The following is a 23,173-nucleotide window of genomic DNA, read 5'->3' on the forward strand; positions in this document are numbered from 1 at the left end:
TGGTGTTCACAGAAGCAGAGTTAGAAACAGAATCAAACAGAGAGCCACAGGACACAAAATGCTCATTAAAACAATTTAACATGGTGGCCCTGTCTGATATAGAGCCAGATGCTGTGGTAAGGCAAGGAGGTAGCTCATTACGGATTTCACCGGTGGATAACGATTTTATGGCTTTCCAAAAATGTTTAGGATTATTCAGGTTCTTTGTGGTAAGTGACAAATAATACTTAGACTTAGCACTTTTGATTTGTGATGTGAAGCTATTTCTTAGCTGCCTAAAACGCAGCCATTCTAACTCTAAGCCTGATTTCCAAGCCTTTGCCCAGGCCTTGTTTCTCTCATGTAGGAGACTAGACAATTCAGCAGAAAACCAAGGATTATCTCGTCCCTTCACTCTAAATGTACGCAGGGGTGCATGTCTATCAAAAATGTCCATAAAACCACGATAAAAATAAGACTATGCAGTTTCAACATCATCACACAGATCGATTTTTCCCCAATCAAAACCAAACTGGACTATGGTGACTTGTTGTATATGAATGCACCTGCCCATTGCCTGAACAAGTTAGATGCCGCCTATCACAGCGCACTGAGATTTGTCACAAATTGTAAAGCACTTACACATCACTGTACCCTGTATGCCAAGGCAGGTTTGCCATCATTTACTGTACGGAGGCTCAGTCATTGGTACACGTTTATTTATAAAGCTTTGTTGGGTAAACTCCCGTATTATATCTGCTCTCTGATAACACAGAGAGTTGCAAGCAGCTATTGTCTGAGATCGCATGATGTAGTATTGTTAGATGTGCCAAGAGCAAGGACTGTCTTAGGTAAGACAGCTTTTATGTGCGCAGCTCCACTTGCTTGGAACAATCTTCAGCAAGAATTGAAACTGAGCAATCTCATTCCTCTGCATATTTTTAAAGCTAGGCTAAATGAAATGCTCGTTGATACTATGGGTACTTGTAAATGTCTATAACTATGTAAATGTATCCTGTAAATATAATGTATGATGTCCTTTATTGTTTTATGTTTCATGTGGAACCTATATGCTGCAGGTCTCCCTTGAAAAAGAGATCTATGATCTCAATGGGACCATCTGGTTAAATAAAGGTTTGAAATTAAATGAAATTAAACAGATCATGTACAAAACCCTGCTCCACAAAATGTTTTGTGTCTCTCTTAATGATAATGCGAGGTTTACCCTTTTGGACCTTTGTGTCCCTAATTGTTGCTACAACACAGTGATCACTCAAATCATTAGCAAATACTCCCACAGATGAGTATTTATAGGGAACATTAGTTAAAATTAGATCAATTAAGGAGGATTTATTTGGGGACTTAACGTTAGGGCGAGTAGGACTGTCTATAATCTGAGTAACATTTAAAGAGATACAAAGGTTTTTAAAATCCTCTGACACTGTAGTTAACCAGTCCCAGTTAAAATCTCAAAGTAGCACTATTTCCTTGTAGTCAAGTTGAGATAAAAGATTTGCTAATGAAGACAAAGAGTCCTTGACAGCTGAGGGGGTCTGTAACAGCCCACCACCATGACCTGTTGACCCTTTGCCACTTCAATATTTAAGGCTAAAAATTTGAGTTGCTTACCGATTGATTTGGAAACTAACGTAGTTACACTAAACTTATTCTTCACATAAATGGCAACGCCACCACCTTTATTAGGTCGGTACGATATACATTGTAACCATTTAAGGAGATGTCAGAGGCCAAAATAGATTTATTTAGCCACGTCTCTGATAAAACAATGACATCAGCGCAGGGGCGGATCTACCGGGGTGGCATGGGGTGGCAGCTGCCACCCTAAAAAATAGCCTTGCCACCCCAGTTGGCATCTTTGTTTTGAAAGAAAAGTTGTGGCTCATCGGACAATTATGAGAGAAAATCTCTAATGTCCGAGTGCAAGTGAATGCAGCACAAGACGCGAGTCGTGTAACCCCTCCCCCGGCCCTGGCGCGAGCTTGGAAATAATATGATTGGCGGCGATTTCATTTGAACGGGACTGCGCATAACGAGAACCATTCGGATCTAAGCAAACGGAAGGAATGAGGTATTTGCGGTCGACAATGACAGAGAAGAGACTGTCAAGTTTGGCTGTACTCAGCATTGAATCAAAACGCACTAAAGCTTTAGATCTTAATCAGTTTGTGAGGTGTTTTGCTGAACAACATGGTAATCGCCGCATTCAGCTGTAATAGGCATGCCAACTTGATGCTCTGCTCACAGATGACTCGATGAGCATAAAAAAACTGTTAAGATGATGACCTTGTATGTGTGTATATATTTTTTTTCTTTGAAAAACAGTTTTAAGTCCTGAGAAAGTCAAATAAGACTGTGTGTAAAACTACACTGCCCAGCCAAAAAAAAGTAACCACTTTGATTTAACTAGGCCAGTAGGTAAGGACTTTCTACTGGATAATAACTGCAGCGATGTATATGTTTTAGCTGAATACACGTTTTTTTAACCCTAACTGATGCAGTTAGTCACTTATTTAAAGGTGGGGTAGGTAAGTTCGAGAAACCGGCTCGAGATACACTTTTTGTTATATTCCATGGAATGCTCTTAACATCCCGATAGCAATGAATATCTTAAGTGCTTTGACAAAAAATCCATAAAAAAACGTCATCTGTGGAAGCCGTAGTACTGTAAAAAGTACGACCAATCATTTTAGCCGGCCCGGCTAAAGTAACTGGATGGCCTACCTGCCTGTCAGCCTTCCATCTGTGCACAAACTTATCTCGTGCCCTCATTGGTCATGTGCGCGTTCGTGTGTGTTGGAGGAGGGGCTCTGTAAGGAAGTGGCAGATTTTCTCCGGTTGTGTATTTTCAAATTCTAGCGATCTCGAGCCGGTTTCTCAAACTTACCTACCCTACCTTTAATGTGTGTTCTTTCTGATGTAAAGTCAAGGTTTTAACTGTTTGCAGTAAAGTTGTGGGGCGCTGAACTGTTCCTTTGAATCTTTTGAATTTTGATACATGATAGTAATTACTTGTCTTTCAAATTTGAAGGAGGGTGAGCAAGCATCTTGAGGAACATTCATCATTAACTCCTCCAAAAAATATAGTTTATTCAATAATAAATGAATATGTGAATCATAACAGTGATTGACAGCTGATAGGAATAATATGATTGTTAATAGTATCATATTCATACAGACAAACATCGATGAGACAGTTAATTAATGTACTTATTGCAGCAGTCTGCATAGATTTGGTACCCCTGCTGGTCTAAGAGTGAAACAAACTCATTCAGTTATTGTTCAGTTAAAATTCATTAAATTATGTCTGCCACATTATATATTTATATGTAAGGCTTTACTGATGTGCCACAATTATGTCACCTATGTTATTGAGTTAAAATATTAATATTGTGGCTTTCCAAGTTAACATTGATTGATATGACTGCGATTAAATCAGCATATACTTCTGCCAGGGGATGCCACCCCTCATTTCTCCTGCCACCCCATGAATATTTGGATTTCCATTGCCGGGCCTCGCTCGGCTTAGTACGGTATAGTTAGGCCTTGTTAGGCCTTGTTAGGACTGGCTCACTTTATGCTGCGTTTCCATTACAGTTTAGTAGCTGGGGCAGTAACTATAGTAACGCAGTGTAGGCGGAGCCGTGACGTCATCTTCGATGCGAACCACAGAAAAACCGTTAGCTGTTAGCACTCAAGCTCACAACTCCTCATATCTGTTCAGAAACTAGACAAAAGTTAAACAAGTACTGCAGACTTGTCAAAGCATTAATTCATGGTTTTTACTAACCGGTATCAGTATGTTGTTACTTCGGCATCATTTTGAAACGTGTATTACAATTAAATCACGGTCAAATATGTTCATTTTGTTGTAGTTGTAGCCCCCTTGCCAGCGATTCTCTCTCTAGTTTGGCATACTCAGCCCGACTCAGCCTGGTTGTTGGCCCGCTAAGAACTTCGATTTTATGGGGCCAGAAAAACTGTGAAATAGTACCCGCTAGCCGGTACTACGCCAAGTGGAAACGCAACCAAAAGCGGGCCGGGCACGGCACGCTTAAACCGCGCTCCAAGCTGTAGTGGAAATGCGCCATAAGTCTTGTTTTTGGCTAATTAAATACCTAAATACAGTCAAGTAGAGCCATGAAGCAGTCCTGATCAATTATTTACAATGTCCCATAATGCATAGTGGTCTAATGTAAAGAAATAAAGGCATAGTTAGAGTATGACGTTTATGGACGTTTAAATGAAACATTGACACATTGGCCTCATGTCACTCATACACGTCAGTGCACATTCACTGAGGCCATGTATGATTTATAAACAGAGGCATATCATTTTATGTCACAAGATGTGCATTAGATGTGATTATAATTCACAAAGTATGAATTGTCTGTTTGAACAATAGTAATACGAATAAGATCAGTTTCTATCATTAAAGCAATCTGAAGGCATCACCATGCAACACATGGCACAGGAACTGAATAAAAGAGAAGGAATGACAAACAGCCGTGGCGACCTGAAAAATACCTTTTCTGTCACAACAAAAGCCATCATGCAATTTCGCGCGGAAATGTGTCGACATTGGTCTGCATCAAGACCCCATGTCTCCCCCTGCAGTGGCACAAGCGGACAGTGATTCATGTATGACGAGTTCAGGAAGAGTCGACACACAGCTCACACAGGATGCTTCAGGAAAAACAAGCGGACTGAAAATGGATGACTGGCAATAAAAATTAGCAGGTTTCCGTGTGACTTCCTCGGCTTCGGTTTTACGAGCCTTTTTTCTCTTGAGTTTCAAAAAAGAGGTGTTGCAACGATGATGAGAAATTGAAAAATATTAATAAACTGAATAATATATTATATTTCATGGTTAAATGTATAAATAAAACATCTAATGTTTTGGTTTATGTCTCATAGTACAATTATTTTATATTATCCAAATGTAACATCCTTCCCAAACCTCCCCAGTTACTGTCAGTCACATCTTTTAATTCATGACATTTAAAAAACAAAAGCTGCCCATGTGGTACAATTATCCACACATTTGTCTGTTTGGTTGCCGAGGAAAGGAATTACATAGTCAGTGTGGCGTAGAAGATTGATGTCATGGCAGTTTCACAAGGCAGTGGAAAATGCAATAAAGACCTAGAAGATAGAAGACCTAGTGCCAAAAATGAGATGACTATATTCATTTTGTTACATTCAGAGTGGAGTGGAGCATAAACTAAATGACTTGTTTTCTGTCAATGAAAGATCATTTTAAACGATTGAGTGTCATACATTTAAAAACTCTGCTGTTTCAATGAACAAACATTTGATTGTCTGCACTACTGGAGAACATAAGTGAGGATTGCAGCTGAACTTGTGTTCTTTAACTAGAGCTACAAATCTAGTATTGGTACTCACCTGTGCAGCTGGAAATTGTTCTGAAAGTTCATACGGTTCCTCTGGAATCCACTGCCTTTGCTCCAAACACCAGAGGATCTAATCAGGCAAAAAAATAAGACATATTGTTACATTTTATCATCCTTTTAAAAATCAGGTGACGGCTTTGAAACACGTACAAGCTACATACCCATTCAAAAGACAGGATCCAGCAGCCTCGAGCTATGCCCAACAGAATATTGAGGGTCCGCCGGTGACCCCCCGACACCACATGAGTGGTGCTCTCACTAACTCGGTCAACAATTGAAAAACCACCGAGTGTACTCACCACCTGAGCCAATGTCTGCTGCTTCCTACAAGAGGTGAGTAAACAAATGGTTAAACAATACGTATTCATTTACCCGATTTCTCACCAATGCATTCAAAGTGATAGCTGATGATATTTACATTATCTTAAGACAAATGTGTGTACTCACTCAGTGGACATGCTTGTCATAACCAAAGTTCTCATAGCCTGAAACAAAAACAAATATAAAAAAAATTATGAAAGGAATAAAACATTTTCTAAACCACATATATTTTTTAACTGAATCATTATGGACTAAATCATTATGAAGACAAATCAAACCATTTCACAATATGTTCATGGAGATCAAATGTTCTTTGTTTAATGCGTTTATTCCTATTTCCGTTTTGTAGTAGATCTAAGGCTCATAGTGGAAGGAAACAAATATTGCGTTGAGTTCCAATATCCTCATATTTGGCAAACTATGAGGTATAAGTGGAGCTATAGATATAGAGCAGAGATTTGGCTTGATTTGTTTCTTGGCTTGTGTTTGTAGAAGCAGATAAAAGAAAACAGGAGTGAAATATGTGAACTATAGTATGGTGAGCTTGTTTGTTGAATGATACAGCACATGACAGGTATAGAAGGATCATTATTCCAAAGCCAAACAGAGCGCGCACTTTAAACCACCCTGCCGGATATGTAGCTGCGTAGCGACCAAAAAGGAAATCACACACCAAGGCCATGAGTGGAGGAAAAACATATTCAGAGTCACTAAAACGGAACTGTGAATTTGTAACCCGACGACTGAGGTGCATCCAGACACGTACTTTGGCCCCAATACAGCGAGCCATCATGGACACAAACACCTGAGCAGCAGCAGTTACAAACAGGGACCCCCGGGCCCCTTCCTGCCACGCTCTGATATCTGCTGCCCCAGCTGGAAGCCGGGGGTTAAGGCCTGCTGCACACCGCCCTGCCAAAACAGTCCCACACACACATATCATCCCTTATGAGCAGGGTGGGAATTGATTGAGTTGGTCACCATCACCCCGTGACTGACACTCCTGGGTTGTCCCGACAGAAGTTTTCTTCAAAGGGAAAATGTTTAGATTTGTTAATAATCTACAACAAGGTAATCTTTCTCTAACACTACAGCACTGACAAAAGGTGCCAAGAAAATCTGCTCAATTTAACGTCTTTCACACCAACTCAAAATATGGGCAGCTTTTCTAAAGGTTCCTCAAAGGGGACTTATCTTTTGCAGTGAACATGTTCTGGCAGCCGCGCGAAAAGCAGGCATTGAAGACTGAGCTGCCCTTAATGAGCCTCTCACAAAGAGCTGGGGTGAACAGCAGCGCGGCCTCTCAGCTAAAAGCACTCCCAGCTCAGATAAAGGAAATTCTTCACTGTATGAGAAGGTCTCCTGCTGGATTGCTGATTCTCTGCGCTAAATGAAAATGATGCTATTTAGAACAATCGAAAAATAATGTGGATAATGGGTCTCTGCAAAGATGGAAATCAACTGAATCTGTCTGATAGCCAATTACAATTAGCAGTTAGGAGAGTAAAAGACAATCAGTTAACATGCTGAGGTTTTTAATCAACATTCAAACGTTTTCATGTTGTCTTCCTCACCAGAACACTTTCTATTTGATTACCTACAAACCAACATTTTTCATTGATGGATAAGTTGATACTTAAAGAAATCATAAGGAGAGAATTGACAGTAGAGAGCTGACAAGGAATGAGGACAAAGTAATAGAGAATTAAATGCAACAAAGGGGCTGCTAAAAATAAAAATCAATCATGTTTTTTGTGTCTCAGCAATTGCACATTTGCAGTGTATTAACCCAAAGTCCAGCAATGAAATGTGTTGTAGAAATGTATCATTAAATCTAATTTAATCATAAGTATTACAGTAACTTCATTCTCTGGTTTTTCCCACGGTTTGAATTCACATCTAGCCTCTAATTTTCACTTCTTTAGAACAGATTATTTAGTTATTTGTCAGATCTTGTACGAACTTTTGGTGCAAGACTCTGTCCTTTCAGCTGAAATAGATTAACTCTGTTAAATGCTTTTTTAATTTGATTGACTTTATCAAATAACAAAACGTTGCTTTAATCTTCTATTATTTGTTAATTTCTTTTGCCAAACAGGTTGTTTTTGTCTGGAACTTCGTCCACAAAATGTATCATTGCTGACCATCTTCACATCAAAGATTGGTGAGTCAGGCAGGCGTCACCTCAGAGAACCTGTCATGGCTGAAAGTGTTCAGCTATACTGCCTCACATCCTAACATTTATTTTTTATTTAATCGTTTATTTGGCAGGGACAATGCACAGTGATGAACACTTAAAACATAAAAAATGTGTCAAGCGTAAAAGTGCCAGATTTAGCTTTGAGCTAATTTCCATCCGCAGTACCTCACATAAAACATTTAACATTTTACAAACATAGCAGAAACAAAATACATGATATGCAAAGAGTGCAAAAGAGCAAGAGCAGCATATACAAGTATTTACCACATGGCAGTACAATATAGCAGCAACGACATATAAAGTGCAAGAGAAGATATAAAAGCTACATAAAGTGCAATAGGAGATACCCCTGTATTAAAGTGCATTTAGCGGTGATTGCACGTCTGTTTGTTTTCTCAACCATTCTTTGAGTATGATAAATCTTTTATCAAGATCATTACAAAAGCAAGAGAAAAACCATCTCTGTAATCAAGCTACAATAAAGTCAACCGTAACAGATCCCCGGGAGAGATGACGTCATGTTTGGCTTTTTCAGCCCCAGCTTGTTGAGGTTAGCAGCGTAACAAAAACAGAGCCCAGGTGCATTTCACAAGCGAGGAAGTGGTACGCTAGCATCAGAGAGGCAAACACAGGAAACCCTGAGGACCAGACACAACCTCTTGACTGGAAGCGTCAAACGCCTACGGCTATGGAAGTGTATGACCTTATGGAGGAAATACTTTAAAGGGAAAGAAACACACACACACTACTGATGTCTCGTTTTCTTCCTGAACTGCCTGTATTAACGTCAGGTCATATTCTGCAGCCATAGATGCAATAGATTTGGAAGATAAATAAAGTAAAATAAAAGCTCATGTAAATGAAGCATTAAGAAGGCTGAGTAAATGCATTTAGGTCAAAGTGAACTACATGGAATCTAGCTAGTTGTAAAGCACAACAAAGAATATAAATGAGCAAATATGATATGAAATTAAGCTGAACCTTAAAAAGTGATTTTCCCACTGCTAATTCATACCCAGAACATCCTGTTTTTGCATCACCAACTATACCATAAATAACATCAGTGCAAAAAGTTTATCATAATTTAACATTTAGAACAATGATTTCTTACCTTTGTGTTGTTAACCATGTTTTGGACACTTAAGCTGACTTGCTCATTGTGAGTCTCTTCTTTGTCTTCGGGGGGGGATCTTTGTTAAGACAGCTGCAACTGTACGTTCATTTCCTCTACCTGCGTCTGAAAACAAAACAAACAATTCAAAACGGGGGGGGGGGGGGGGGGGGGGGGGGGGGGGGGGGGGGGGGGGGGGGGGGGGGGGGGGGGGGGGTGTCACTCAAGCTATCACACAGGAGGCACTGAAATGTGTTCCTGTGTGTTAATCTCCCAAATTACCATTTACACCCAGCTAAAAACCAGTAACATTGAAAAGTATAATCACTTCAATGGGGACAAAAGGATTCAAGTCAATCAATGTTTTAAAGAATCCATGTAACTAACATTCAAATTGCAATACTTTAATGTTTCATATGTAAAAGATACACACATTTTCCAGTCATTATTAGATATCCTATAACTTTTTCATTTTTTCTCTACAATTGTTTCACATCACAACAAACATCTACATTTTAAATGTGGTCTTTAAAAGACAAACACAGAGTATATGAAAAGACCTCATTTATTCACATTAGAGGTATATCTTTATTCTTCTTACGGCACCCACATATAATTATTCACCCTTTAGAAAACTGAATAGGATGAATCATTATTCCCTTAAAGGTCCCATGTCATGGCCATTTCTACTGATCATAATTCCATTGTTGAGGTATACTAAAATACATTTTCCAAACTCACATTAGGCGCTTTCGCACCGGCGGCTTCACAAAACTTTTTGGGAGTTTTACGGGACGTGGTTTGCAATCCGCCCAGCCAATCAGACATAGGAACCTTTTTCTCCCACGAAAGTACCTGCTCTCTAGCAGGGACGGAAAAGGGGGTAAAAAGGTTCTCATGAACAAATTTTAGTTCCGGCTCTTTTTGGTGTGAACACGACATTTCGGAACTATATCGGAACTAAAGTGGGAAAAGTACTGCGGTGTGTACTGCCTATTGGTTCTATTGGTTCTATTTCGTATATGGCTTCGCCCTCTAAGGCTATCGCTATTGGGTAATCCCCTGCGGACGCTCTCGCTACTGCGGCCGAGGAGGATGATTGGCCAGTCCAGGAGTCCTACTCCGTGGACCAGCCCTTGAGTTCCTGGATCCGAGTGCTGGGCAGGAGTCGGAGGACTCCTACCCGCCTCCATCCATGGATCACCGTGTGGTTTCCCCATCCCGTTTCTCCCCCGGACGCAGGAGACAGAGATGGAGCCCGGTGCCGGCCTGGCCCGGCTGCGGGACCCGCGGTCCCTCTTTCCTCCATCACGACTCTGCCGTCGATAGGCGGGATCCTGCAGGAACTGCCGGAGATCATTGAAAAGGCAGCCGCCTGGAGAGGTCTCCTCGTTCCCCCGGCTCTCTTGCCGGTGGCAGGAGTGTTTCTCCCGGGTACAGACCGTCAGGAGTGACCCGGTCTGGCCGTGCTTCCCGGCCATCCAGAAGTGCCAGGAGGGAGCGGCGGCCCCTAGGAGCCTGAAGGCTCCGGTGTCCTCATACGTCCCCTGACGGCATTGTTCGGGGTGAAGCAGGCCAGCACGGTCGCTGCACGGCGTCCCTTGCTTTCCTCCCCCGGGGACCAGGTTGTCGTCCGCCAGACTGACCGGAGGCATCAGTGTGCCTTCCAGGCGTCTGCAGCGGCGAACAACATCGCTCTGCTGTCTTGTCAGAGTGAGTGATGTCAGGGATCCAGCTGTGCGCTCTCCTGCCTGTCTGCACGCAGAGAGCTGCCCTTGTTACCCCTTTTTTTGTCGCTGGGCAGCCTGGGCAAAGTGTGACCTTCGTCTCTACTTTTTCACAGCGGCAGGGTTGTATTGTTCCCAGCCTTCGTCCCCTCATGGAAAATATTCATGTTATGCTATATTCCAGGGACTGTGATGCGCCATTCGCATGGCGCAATAGGCATGGGTTATTATCTGAGCAGGTGCGTCTTAGGGGTTTCACCGACTAGTCGACTAGTCGACTACCTTTACCACTAGTCGGCGCTGTAGACCCTAGTCAACTAGTCGTGAACAAAATGGAGGTAAACGAGGTGCTGCAAAATGCTCCCAAACACGTCCGACATTCATATGTATGGCAGTACTTCAACGAAGATGTAACCAACTCCACAGTGAAGTGTCAGTTGTGTACAGCTGTACTGAAGTACAACAAAAATACATCTGCTATGCGCAACCATCTGAAAATGAAACACCCGCTGCCGACAGCTAGCACTAGCAGTAATGCACTAGCACCGGCGTCAGCACTGGACAGAGGCAGACGAGCATTATTGATTTTTCCAAGCGCTCCGTTAGGGACAAAAGAAGACAGCCGATCAACTTTGTCGTCAAGGATGTTCTACCACTTTCTGCCCTTTCCGGAGAAGGCTTCAGGGACATTATGAAGTTTTTCGAGCCAGGCTATAAGATCCCGTCACATGCTACACTTTGGAGCAACATCATGCTTCAGTACAACACTGTGAAAGCGAGGATTGCCAATGCCCTCTTCCCTCACATGTCGATGCGTTGGTGTTCCCCAACGCAAACCAAAAATCTGGAAAGGTGGACGTTATCGTGGAGGACAGCGATTAAAGTGTTGCGCAATGCGCTGTTGCGCACTGGATTTACGTGGCATTTATGTAAACAGAGTTTGTTGCTGTAGATTTTGGTGAGTCCAGTTACTGTTTGTTATTTACTAAGTCCAGTTACTGTTTGTTATTTACTCAGCCATGTAACACACATTAAAATGCAGTGTTTAATGTAACTGTATGAGTTCCAATATAAAATACAGTTTTACACCTCTCTTTGTGTGTCTTTATGACTAGTCGACTGCTATTTTGAAAAATGTGTCGACTAGTAAATATTGGTAGTTGTGAAACCCCTAGTGTGTCTGTGCTTCTAGTACCGGGCGGACCCAGTGGGGCGCAGACTACATCTTGCTTCGCCCTTAACCCAATAGCGATAGCCTTAGAGGGCGAAGCCATATACGAAATAGAACTGAAGTTACCTACTGTAACTCCAGCTTCTATGAGTATTGGCGTAGCCCTCTAAGTTCTGGGCCCAACTGGCTCCACGAATAGCTGAAGAAAAGTTGTTTGTGTGGGAGAAGGGCCTCCTTCCTATTTATACCGGAAGTGAGCCCGAGGGTGGTGCCCACCTCGCAGGTGGGCGTGGACTACAAGTGTTTCAGTGCTGCGCGGATGCGCAGGGGATTACCCAATAGCGATAGCCTTAGAGGGCTACGCCTATACTCATAGAAGCTGGAGTTACAGTAGGTAACTTCAGTTTCTCATACAGCATCTCTGTATAGTATGTGTATTCACTCTCTGTCCTAAACAGCTTGTTGGAGCTCCTGCCCCCCCCTCCCTGTGAGCCCAGTGGCCGTCTGCGACACAGCGAAACCCAGCCCCAAACACACACACCCGCAGCCTGGCTGGGAGTTTGTGTGTGTGCCCGGGCTGAGTTCCACGGTGTCTCGCTGTCCCCACAACAGTGAGCCAGCTCACACTGTCCCGCTCCTCGCAGCAGCGAGCCTCGCAACGTCCCGCCGAGTGTGTGTGTGTGTGAGGAAGTGCGCGGATTGGTCCAAACGTGGAGCCGTTACGTCACTATACCCAAGAAGTAAACAATGGAAAAAGAGAAATCTCCAACAAGGCTTTTCTGGTGCAGCATAGACAGGTATTTTCTGTGTTAGAGTTTTACTCGCTACAGGGTGTACTTTGAGGGTTTGTGACTCTGCACACCGTTTACATGCAGAAAAAGCTAAATAACACACAAGGGGACGGGTAATAACCGGAAAAGCATGACATGAGACCTTAAGTTATTATGTAGCAAACCTTTAAAAATCACATACATGACCCAGGGATTACAGACAAAATGTACAAACCTGCACCCTTGTGAAAGTTCAAACACCATTATAAAAATGCACTTTATTCAGTTCATAATAATGAAGATAAAAAAAAAGTGTTCTTGTGTTCTAGCCTTACTACTCACTTTCCAAGGTATGAGGAAGGGCATTGACCTCAGAGTCTTTCTGCAGCGCTGGTATTGTGTGAGCATCTGTTGAGGTTGTTGGTTGTACAAATAAAGCTGCTCTTCTCTGTTTCCCTGCATCCCTTGTCGTTGTGTTGCTGCTTGTAAAAGGCAAGGTGCTTTGTCTTCGTTTTTTAGCCAATAGTTTTACATCACAACTTGGACCCTCCAATGCAGGCAGAGACTCTTTAACATCCTGTTGTGGGGGGCTTTGAGGCTTACTGCTTGCAACAGACGGAAGACTTTTTTCCAGTTTCATCTTCTTTTTACTGTTCATTTCAGATCCAAGGCCTACACTACGTCTTTGTTTTCTCTTATTTGGGACAGAGTCCAATTCAAAGGGAAGCTGAATGTCTCTCTTTACAGGTAGATTAGGCAAAGCACGGCTTTGTGATCTCTGATGGTGGTTAGCTGAGGAGAAATAGTCCTCAAACACATCATCATCATCTCTATCAGTGGAAGCTGAGGCAACATTTTTAGACTCACTGAATGGAGAGAAAGATCGTACCAACGAAGAAAATGACGGTCTGGTTCGTTTGGGTATTTTCTGTAACGAAGTAAGAGTTTCTTTTGACAGTTCAAGTGCAGCATTATCTGATTTAGTTGGTGCGGAGAGGGAACTAGAAGAGATTGGAGCATCAGAACATAAGGGGGTTTTAGTCTCTGTAAAAGATTTGGATGATTTGACATTTTGCTTTCCCTTTTCAGATTTGTTAGGTGAAGGACTAGGTGGTTTAATCTCTGATGGCCTTGTTTCTTTATGAGAGTTCTTGCTGTCAGCAGATTTCACTCCCGGTTTGTATTTCTCTGTTGGCTTTTTTTGGCTAGTCCCTTTTTTGTCCTCGAAGTCAGGACATTTCACAGGACTTATAATCCGCTTCAGCACATGATGGCGTTGGCGTTGTTCAAGATGGTCATGGTCAGTAACCTCTATGCGTGTTCTCCCTTCTTCCTTATCAGGCGAGTAAGCAGGCTCATCATCAGACAGGTCACCTAATAGAAAAAAACATAAATAACTAGAGGTTTTGTGCATCATTAAGCCACTCTCTGATCGTCATTTTTGGGTGTTTATCAGGATTTTCAAAAAGGCCCTCAATGACCCCCATAATATAACCCAACCACACGCTGCTCCAACTTCACATTGTTCTTCACTTTACAAATTGTGAAGAGACATAATTACCAAGAGGCATATAAAGAGCTGCTCGTATTCAAAGATAAAGAGACAAAGGGGTCAAGGACACTTAGGGCTGTCGTACTATGTTTAAACGTTTTTGAACATTCACCTCCTTATTTTAGAAGCTTAGAAATTTAGAAATTAATCTTGGGGTTTGGAAAAAATGTAAACAGTAACAGTGAACAGTAACAGTAAATGTTCTTACACGTGAATTTGAAGACGGTTGGTGTGCTTCCAAGAGACGGCTTCAGCTCAGATGGTGGGCAGGATTCAACAGTTTGTGAAGCTGAAAGACAGTGAACATGTGAATTTCTGTTGTTTCAAAGGTACTCACATTTAATTTGCATTGAAAAACTGTTGCTGCACATACCTGTGGGTGAGATGTTTTCCCGTTTCTCTTTCATGTCTTTCAAACGCTGTGCCATATAGTCAGATCTTTTCAGTGCAGGGCTATAGACTATTCCATTCTCGTGATCAATTATTATGGGCGAACAATCTATTTCTGTGGGTAAATACAAAACAAAGGATGAAGTTTTTCATTTTGCTTCTTATAGTTTCTTTAAGTGTGTAATCTCTTACCCAGAGGTTGTCTTGGAGCAATATTTTTCATCAACTTGTCTAATTTTTTCTTCATGCGTGTGTCGTTCTCGGGTGTCCTCTCTGGAGAATCTTTTGGCTGCATGCAACGATGCTTTGGGAATCAAACACAAAAGAGGTTTTGAGTAAATAAATGCACATTTAAATACTTTTAAGGTCAAAATCACTTTAAATTAAAAGGCCATGTTCTGACTTTACTTTGGAATGTTTGACACAACAGGTTTCATTAGTTGAAAGGAGACAAAATAGGGGCTTCAATTTGATTCATTCAATAACACAAGCTTATTTTATGCAAAAAAGGAGAATTAGCAACTGTATGTAATGTAAACCTAGTTATTATTATATAATTGGATTGGATTCTTTATTATGGGTAAGTTATGTGAAGTGTAAAAAGAGGTGGAACAGAATAAAGGCAAACAGTAACTTTTGTATTGTGTATGAAAAATAAAATCAGTCAAATCTGCACAACTTGACAACAGTGGTCCAGCAAAAAGATCTCATGTAAATCTGAATCTGCTCACTCTCTTGTTCTTCAACACGGGATTGCTTTCATCATTAAAGGCTGGATACAACGTCTCATCCGCACGCACACCGTCATCGTAACATCTGGGATAAAAACACAAAAAATAGGCCATCAAGGTTTCAAGGCTTTTATTGGTCATACGTGCATAGCTAGTGTAGTTATGACGATGAAAATCTTAGGTCACAGGCTCCTCCAACAGTGCAACACAATAAAACAGATTTTTTTTTTTAACAGATTCAAGACATGAATAAAATAAAATAAACTTTTGTAATACTTCATGACAATAAAACAAAATGTATTTAAGATTTGTTGAAATAAAAAAGAAATACACAACTCTCAGTGTTATTCTTACCTGCCGACCCAGAGAACAGAGACGAGCCTCACATCACTTTTCTTTGCATTTCTCCATGTAGCCGGGTGGCCGTTGTTGAAGACTACATGTGTGACTTGTTTATTTAATGTTTTTGGTACCTGTAAAAGAAAAGGCATTTATATTATGTGTGTTATTAGGTCATTGGTATCAATAAAGTGCAATGTGTTTATGTGTCATGCTGTCTCACCTGAGCTCCCATTTCCTGCAGCTGCTGAACAAATGGTTTGGAATAGTTTGCGGTTTTGTCTGATGACCAAACATCAACATAGGCAACAACATCTGCAGACACATTGAACAGAGTTATAGATTCACACAATAACTCGTACATTTTGGCTTGAATTAACTGTAGTAAAACAAAGACAGTGTACAATACCTTTAAGAACTGATGAGTCATTGCCTGTGGTCATTACTGGTGCCTTTAGATTCACCTACACAAAACCAATACAGAAAATTATGATATTCTTTTAGTTTAAATATCAGCCTTTACAATCCACAGAAATGTGGTTCACTGCACCACATTTTCAGCACAAAACATGAAATCAATTGCTGGCATCATGCTAAACTAAACTAATCATAGGCGACAACACAAATGCGAGTCAATCAATGTTGAGATCGGGGCTGCTACTAGGGATTATTTTCCTTTTAGTCATTCTACAAAATATATTTTTAACAGAATAAGAGACGTCTTTGTCTTTTTTTTTTTACATGGCTAAAAATGAGTAGGATGATTATTGCCCAGTAGAATTGCAACAAAAAAAGTGTTTGTATTGCACATTGCAGGTTTATTACACAAGATATTTCTGTAAATCTACCAACTACTTGTTGACTACTTCTAACCAGTGAAGATACAGGTATTTGATCTAAAGCTGTGCCGCAACACTTTAAACGAATACAACAGCACAGGAAACTGGAAGTTTGGTGTGTATGAAGACCTGCCGATAAACACGTTTGCTTTTCTGTGGGGGTCCATTATGTCTGCCGACCTTTGTCCGCATTTTAAAAACCCATTACTTCCATATTGTGGTTTTTAGTATATCTAATATCTGTAATGGAAAGGGTAAAGTTAAAATAAGCTAGCTAAACCACCTAAAGTGAGCTATGTAAACCATACATCGATTAATGTTAGCATCAAAAGGGACATCTACATTATTTACTGTGTAACGTACACAACTTAATGGCCACATTTCAGATCAAACACCTGTGTTTCTAACCTACATAAAACATGTATTAGCTAGCATAAAGAGCTAATGGTGTTGACATGTTACTGTTAGTTTAGCTTCGTTTCGTTGCTAAATTGACGAGCTAACATACTTGGTTATTTTTAGCATTGACGCTGGTGTGGCTAACTTGGGTTAACACTTCCGTTATTTGCTGGCATACGTATTATACATACTTTTGACTAAGGGAAGTATAAAGGCATGAACACAGATGTTAAGCAGTGATTGTAATAACTTCCGTGAACTTACTTTATGCGGCAGTGGAGTTTAATTCGCTCAGATTCAAACTAAACTAAACTAAAATGTACATAGTTCGCGCGTGCAGTTTGTGATGCAATGTCTTCTGGGACAAGGGCTATCATTGGTTGCTAGGAAACATACGTCACTTCTATTCCGGAAGCGATGGCCGAGGGAACATCGTAGCTTCCTGAGAAGGACCCTAAATAAGAAGTCTATTTCAAACCAGGAGACGTAAGTATCACTGCTGTCTTTTTTGTCTCTTTTGAAAGAAAAATCACATAATTATGTCAAAATGACTTTATTTTCATATATACCGAGGAAACCGTCATTAATGTGCCTTGGAATAACTGGACAAAGCTTATGTTTTACACGTTATATGTTCGTGTGAAAGAACAACAAACTAGAAATGTATAAGAAATATATTAAACATGTTTTAAAGTTAACATATTGCACCATCTGAACAGAGATACTTACACAACAATGCAATTGACATCAATATAATTATAATGAAAAATTAACATTAAGGAAAAAAGTGCTAGTTTGAATTGCACTTGAGAACACACACACACACACACACACACACACACACACACACACACACACACACACACTTGAATACTTTATTTGGATTTGGTTCCACAAATTATATTACATAAGACAGGGAATCAAATATATCGGGGCTAAGCAGCACAGAACACTTAGGGGAACACATAGCATCTCCTTCTCCACACACACACACACACACACACACACACACACACACACACACACACACACACACACACACACACACACACACACACACACACACACAAATTAATAGAAGTGTAAATTGTTTAAGTGCATTCATGAGCTAAATAAAATACAAATTATTGTTACATTATTTAAAATATTTAACACAAAGAATAAGGCATTTGAGGTATACCAATATACAGCATATGGTAGTAATTTGATTATTAAACCAGGCACACATGACTATATCATCATCAGTCTCACTTAAACACAGTTCTAAGCAAGCATTTGTATTAGATACACAATATGTAATCTTTATACTTTGAAGATATTTGAGAATGTAGTGCACCTCTATAAACATCTTTCATTGGTACAAAATGTAACATCCATTAGAAGTGTCTGATGGCATTTATATATATTAAATCTAACCCAAATGTCTATATGTGTTATATGTTATACAATATTACAGGTGACCTCTATAAATCGCATTAATGACACCTTTTGTTTCACTGTAGCAACTCACACACCTATTTCAGAGCACAAATGCCATAAATACAAAAGAAGTAATAAAATGTAAGAAATACAACAGCAGCACTACAAAAGAAAACACATAGGAAAGTATTGTTGGTCAACCACAAGCCTAGAACAGCAGCACAATCCTCTAAAACGTTACTGAATGGATGAACATCTTTATAAAGCAAGATATTCCCTCATTTGGTATTTTTTTAATGTTCGTGGTGAGGCAGACGCTCTCTAAAATCACAGTTTAATTGGCACCCAACAGGACACACGTTTGATCATTTGTTATTACAAAATGGTGAAATGTTTTGATTTTACTATGAACTACAATTTGTTTCAAACGTCTAGGGGCACAGCAACAGATTTATTTGAAATTACATTCTGTTGATCTTTTTTTCTACATAAATACACTTCCTACTGCTACTGCAGATTAGGAGTAATCAACACTGTACGGCAAACATCACTTCAAACCACTGAAACAAATGTTGCACTTTAAACCACTCAAATCTATTGTGATGCCATAAAAGGTAGGAAAACCAGCAGGAATAAGTCCTGTAATTCAGTTTATCTGTCTGTATCCTTCTAGTGCAGCATCCTTCAGGTTGTTATATCAAAGAGAGAGTTGCTCCTGCACGTGAGAGGCACAGAGGAACGGGACACCTCCATGTGCACAGTGGACATGGGGAAACGCTCGCACTCTTCCTCTGGCGGGCTGCAGCGGCAGTGCAGGAGCACCTCTCTCACCTCCTGCCGGAAGTTGGAGTTGAGGAAGCCGTAGATGATGGGGTTGATGCAGGTAGAGGACATGGCCAGCAGGTGGCAGAGGGAGAATAGAAGGTTGTGGTGGCAGATGGGCAGAGCCTCCTGGTTCCAGTCTGACACCACGTTGAAGATGGTGAGTGGCAGCCAGCAAAGGGCAAAGGCTGTAATGAGGGTGACCAGCATGATGTTGATCCGTCGGCTGTTTGTCATGCGTTGGCTCTTTGGGGTCCTGGCGCGGTCCAGCATGTCTTTGCGGTGGCGAAGGCGCACATAAACCTTGACATAACAGAGCAGGACCAACAATAGAGGACCACAGTACTGAAACAGCAGGAGCCATGTGGTGTAAGCAAGTCTGTGCTCCTGGGAAGGCCAGTGCTCCAGACAGGCCTCCATGTGCGGAGTAATGGGCGCATAAGAAAAGAGGGCGCTGTATGCATTTTTAGGTGAAGATGAGTTGTTGTATGTGAAGGAAACAGGTTGAGGTGTAGATGCATTGATATAAGGAGGGGCTAGGTGATAGAGTGGAGACTGGGGCAGCATGACATTAGTATACGGCTCGCTTGTTAGCAGCTGAAAGGCCAGGAAAGGTGAGGAGGTGAAGCAGGCCAGAATCCAAATGAGAACAAGCACTGTGTAGGCCTGATGAATGCTTGGTTTCCACCCAGAGGGGTTAATGATGAGCTGATGTCTTTCCAGAGCGATGAACACCAGCGAGAGAACAGACACGGTCACAGACACACACTGGATGAACGGCACCAGCCGGCACAACAGCGAGCCAAACACCCAATGGTCCATTAGTGTGTATATGACAGTGAAGGGGAGGCAGAAGACACACACCAGGATGTCAGAGAATGACAGGTTGCAGATGAAAATGCTGGTGACATTGACCTTCTCCCTGCGACGGGCGATGATGCAGATGAGGCCGATGTTCCCCACAAGCCCCAGCACCATTGTCATGCTGTACCAAACCACCAGACACGCCGTGAGGACAGGAGACATAGGGCACTGCTCACCATGCCCGAGAACAGCGAGGTCTGAGAGGAGCTGCGTCTTATTCCCCAACCACTCCTGTACAGACTCGTGAGTGCTTCTCCCCTCCTCCCATGCTGGGGAGTGTGAAGAGGTGGAGCTGTTGAAAGGCAGAGTAAGAGCTGGTGGAGAAGAATGGCTCGCATTGCCACTCAAGGACATCTCACCAAGACTTCAGTGTCACCAGCCCTCAGGATCCAACCGTCCATCCGAGTCCTCTTAAAACATGCATCTGAGACAAAGAGACAGGAGGCACAGAGGGAGACAGAAACATTCATCTTTATTTATTATTTGAAATGTAATCCCTTTCATAGCTCAAAGATTTTGTTCATGTGGAAGGGATACTGTTCTGTCATTGTGAAAGGGAGGCAAAAAATAGGCCGTTATCTTTTAGCTGAAGAGGGATTAACCATCTTAATTTAGCATTGCATCATGCTAAATTAAGATGGTGATAACCTCTGAAAACGCTAAACACAGTACAGCCTCAAGGAGTTACTAACATTCCTTTAATGTTTGTTTAGTCTAATTTAGTGTGAAGATTGTCCACAAAACCACTTGTTACACACCATGTGGAAGTCGTTTTCGAGACACACGCAATACTGCAGTTCCACTTACACTTATTGGTCTTACTTATCTCTCTATTTCTCTTCTTTACCCATCTTAAGAACTCAGACTTGTCAGTTCTCCTCCCACAAATTAACCCTTCAGTCAGGTTTCAAGACTGAACATAATAGCTTAATGACAATTCAATTACTATGCATTTATTTTTGGCATAGTCTTCGATTTTTTGAATGCACAATAAATTGTATAGTACGTTGAAATGAAAGGGCATGCCATTGTCAGAATCCTGAAATTAGATTTGAGCTTCCTCTCCTGAAACCTCTGCCATGTGCTGTGAAAACCAGCATTGCGAGAAAAAACAAGCCTGTCATTTTCCATTAACAGCACACACACACTCAGCTATCAGTCACTTCACACCGCATCATTGCTAACATACTCTGTCAGTGTGTTGAGGGAACTGCAGGCAGGGTGCTACAGCCTTAATCATCCAAGTGTAATGTCACCCGTGACCAGATGTAGAAAACAGCTGTAACAGAGTATATGAACCATGAACACAAGCAGGAGAAAAAGGAGGAATGTCGCATTAGAGAAATATGAGCCTGTCACTCTCCAATGATGAGCAAATCAGCAACTAGAGGTGCCATTTTGATGGTCCCCTTTCAAAAAAATCGAAGCAGGATGAGAAGCACTGTGACCTGTCACTGTGCTGTCTGTCATATTCTTCTTTTCAGCCTCAGCTAAGTGCCCTCCATCTCTGAGAAAATAGATCTCTCTCTGAGACCTGCTTTCATTTTCCTTGAAGGAGACTCACCTTGATTCTGTCTTTAGTATTTTTCTGAGAGCAGTTGTGCTGTATAATGATGTATTTTCATTTTATAACTTGCATTGTGATCAATGTTTCTCTCAAATTCTTCTGCAGCAGCTTCAAAACTGTCACACTGCATGACAATTTAATTTATTCTGCATCTGCCAAAATTCATGCTGTCTTTTTTGTGACTGGATTTCCCCTTGCAATTCCTCTTAGAATACTATTTGGTAATTGGACCGAAATGTGAAGGTGGGTATGTACAGTATATTAGCCATCCTGGAGGGCATGACAAAAGGATTTGCTCGAAACGAATTCATTAGACTATAAATAAACGTCTGTGAAAATGGAAATCACAAGAGGACAGATGGCGCACATGTACTTGATATAGAATCAAAGAAAAAGCCCAACCTCTGAATGAGTCTCTATGCAGTCACTGATTTGAAATCGATGTTATACAATATACTTCTCAAATAAGTTATTTTTATTCCAGCAAAATACCAGTGAATATTAGAACCCACTGGAATTTGAAGTTGTGCATTTATTTTGCAGAAACACACAACATATCCAGTCAGTGGGACAATTCAAAATCAATTTTGCATGTGGAGGCGCAGTAAAGGAAGCGCTGTAGTGGGCTCAACCTCAGATAATAACCATAATGTGATTATTCAGTGCTGGGAGTGATTATTGTGGGTGAGACCTCCCAAGAGATCATTACAATTATGACTCATGAGATGGGATGGAAATTCACACTGTATATGAAACATTAAGTATCATTTCTATGGTTTTAATTCTTTTTTCCATTTTGAAATTAGTTGCTCTCATATTGTTCCGTGCATTCTTCAAAAACAATTGCAATTCTAGATGGAAAAAAAGCACACTTTCATGTATCTGAGGACACTAAGCAAAAAGCTGACATTGGAGAAACAGAACAGCATTAGTTCTACATCTAATTAACTGAAAATCACACTGACTTTTCCTGATAAAACTGATAATTGTGTGTAAAAAATAAAGCACTCACGTGGTTGGTTGGCTGGAGTGGAGTGTGTCTGGGATGCTGAGATGTCAGAGGAGATGATGCTCTGAGCGGCTGTGAGTCCACAGAGAGGAGAGTTGGAGAAGGAGCTGAACATCACCACCAGCAGAACGTCTTTCTGTCAGAGGCGGTGGGCGAGCGCATCCCTGTGATGATTGGGCCAGAGCACCGGGCTCTGCTGTCACACAGTGGTGATTTCATTCAATTACATGCTGAAAAGGACACCTGCTGCTACAGAGACATACAGAAGGCAGGTACAATCAGGCCATTATCTCTCTTTATGTATTTTTCTTCGTTTTCTTTGTTTTATTCTCTGTCAAAGCGTCTTTGAGTTTTTAGAAAAGCGCTATATAAGTGTCATGTATTATTATTATTATTTAAATGTTTTGTTTTCACAATTGAATTCTGCACATTGCACATTGTAACTGCACATATTTTGTTTTATTATATTTAATTTTTACGGGTATACCTTTATTCCATCCACATTCAATGTAAATATTGCTATATTTGAAT

General features: G+C 41.1%; 2 protein-coding genes across 2 annotated transcripts in view; both read right to left on the bottom strand.

The window, feature by feature from the left end:
- The window catches only part of LOC117499460 (microcephalin-like), a 36,117-nt gene extending 18,791 nt beyond the window's left edge, over positions 1-17,326 (bottom strand). Inside the window, 14 exon segments of the mRNA XM_034151853.1 lie at positions 5,404-5,481; positions 5,573-5,735; positions 5,859-5,896; positions 9,044-9,118; positions 9,120-9,169; positions 13,054-14,085; positions 14,472-14,552; positions 14,637-14,768; positions 14,846-14,957; positions 15,385-15,469; positions 15,739-15,857; positions 15,947-16,038; positions 16,133-16,187; positions 17,226-17,326. Coding sequence (XP_034007744.1) covers positions 5,404-5,481; positions 5,573-5,735; positions 5,859-5,896; positions 9,044-9,118; positions 9,120-9,169; positions 13,054-14,085; positions 14,472-14,552; positions 14,637-14,768; positions 14,846-14,957; positions 15,385-15,469; positions 15,739-15,857; positions 15,947-16,038; positions 16,133-16,166 — 2,091 coding nt within the window. The 5' untranslated portion in view covers positions 16,167-16,187; positions 17,226-17,326.
- A 1,600-nt stretch (positions 17,327-18,926) lies between these two features.
- Positions 18,927-22,919, bottom strand: LOC117499474 (neuropeptide Y receptor type 4-like). The gene is made up of 2 exons (XM_034151874.1): positions 22,646-22,919; positions 18,927-20,490 (listed from the first exon to the last, which is right to left on the bottom strand). The coding sequence occupies exon 2, from the start codon at positions 20,418-20,420 to the stop codon at positions 19,065-19,067; it is 1,356 nt and encodes a 451-aa protein (XP_034007765.1). The 5' UTR covers positions 20,421-20,490; positions 22,646-22,919; the 3' UTR covers positions 18,927-19,064.
- Positions 22,920-23,173: the final 254 nt, after the last annotated feature.

This window comes from Trematomus bernacchii, unplaced genomic scaffold, assembly GCF_902827165.1.
Source record: "Trematomus bernacchii unplaced genomic scaffold, fTreBer1.1, whole genome shotgun sequence".
Lineage (NCBI taxonomy): Eukaryota > Metazoa > Chordata > Actinopteri > Perciformes > Nototheniidae > Trematomus > Trematomus bernacchii.

What these genes read in the sequence shown, in the direction of transcription:
- LOC117499474 (XM_034151874.1), bottom strand. Translation starts at nt 20,420, where the DNA reads ATGTCCTTGAGTGGCAATGCGAGCCATTCTTCTCCACCAGCTCTTACT.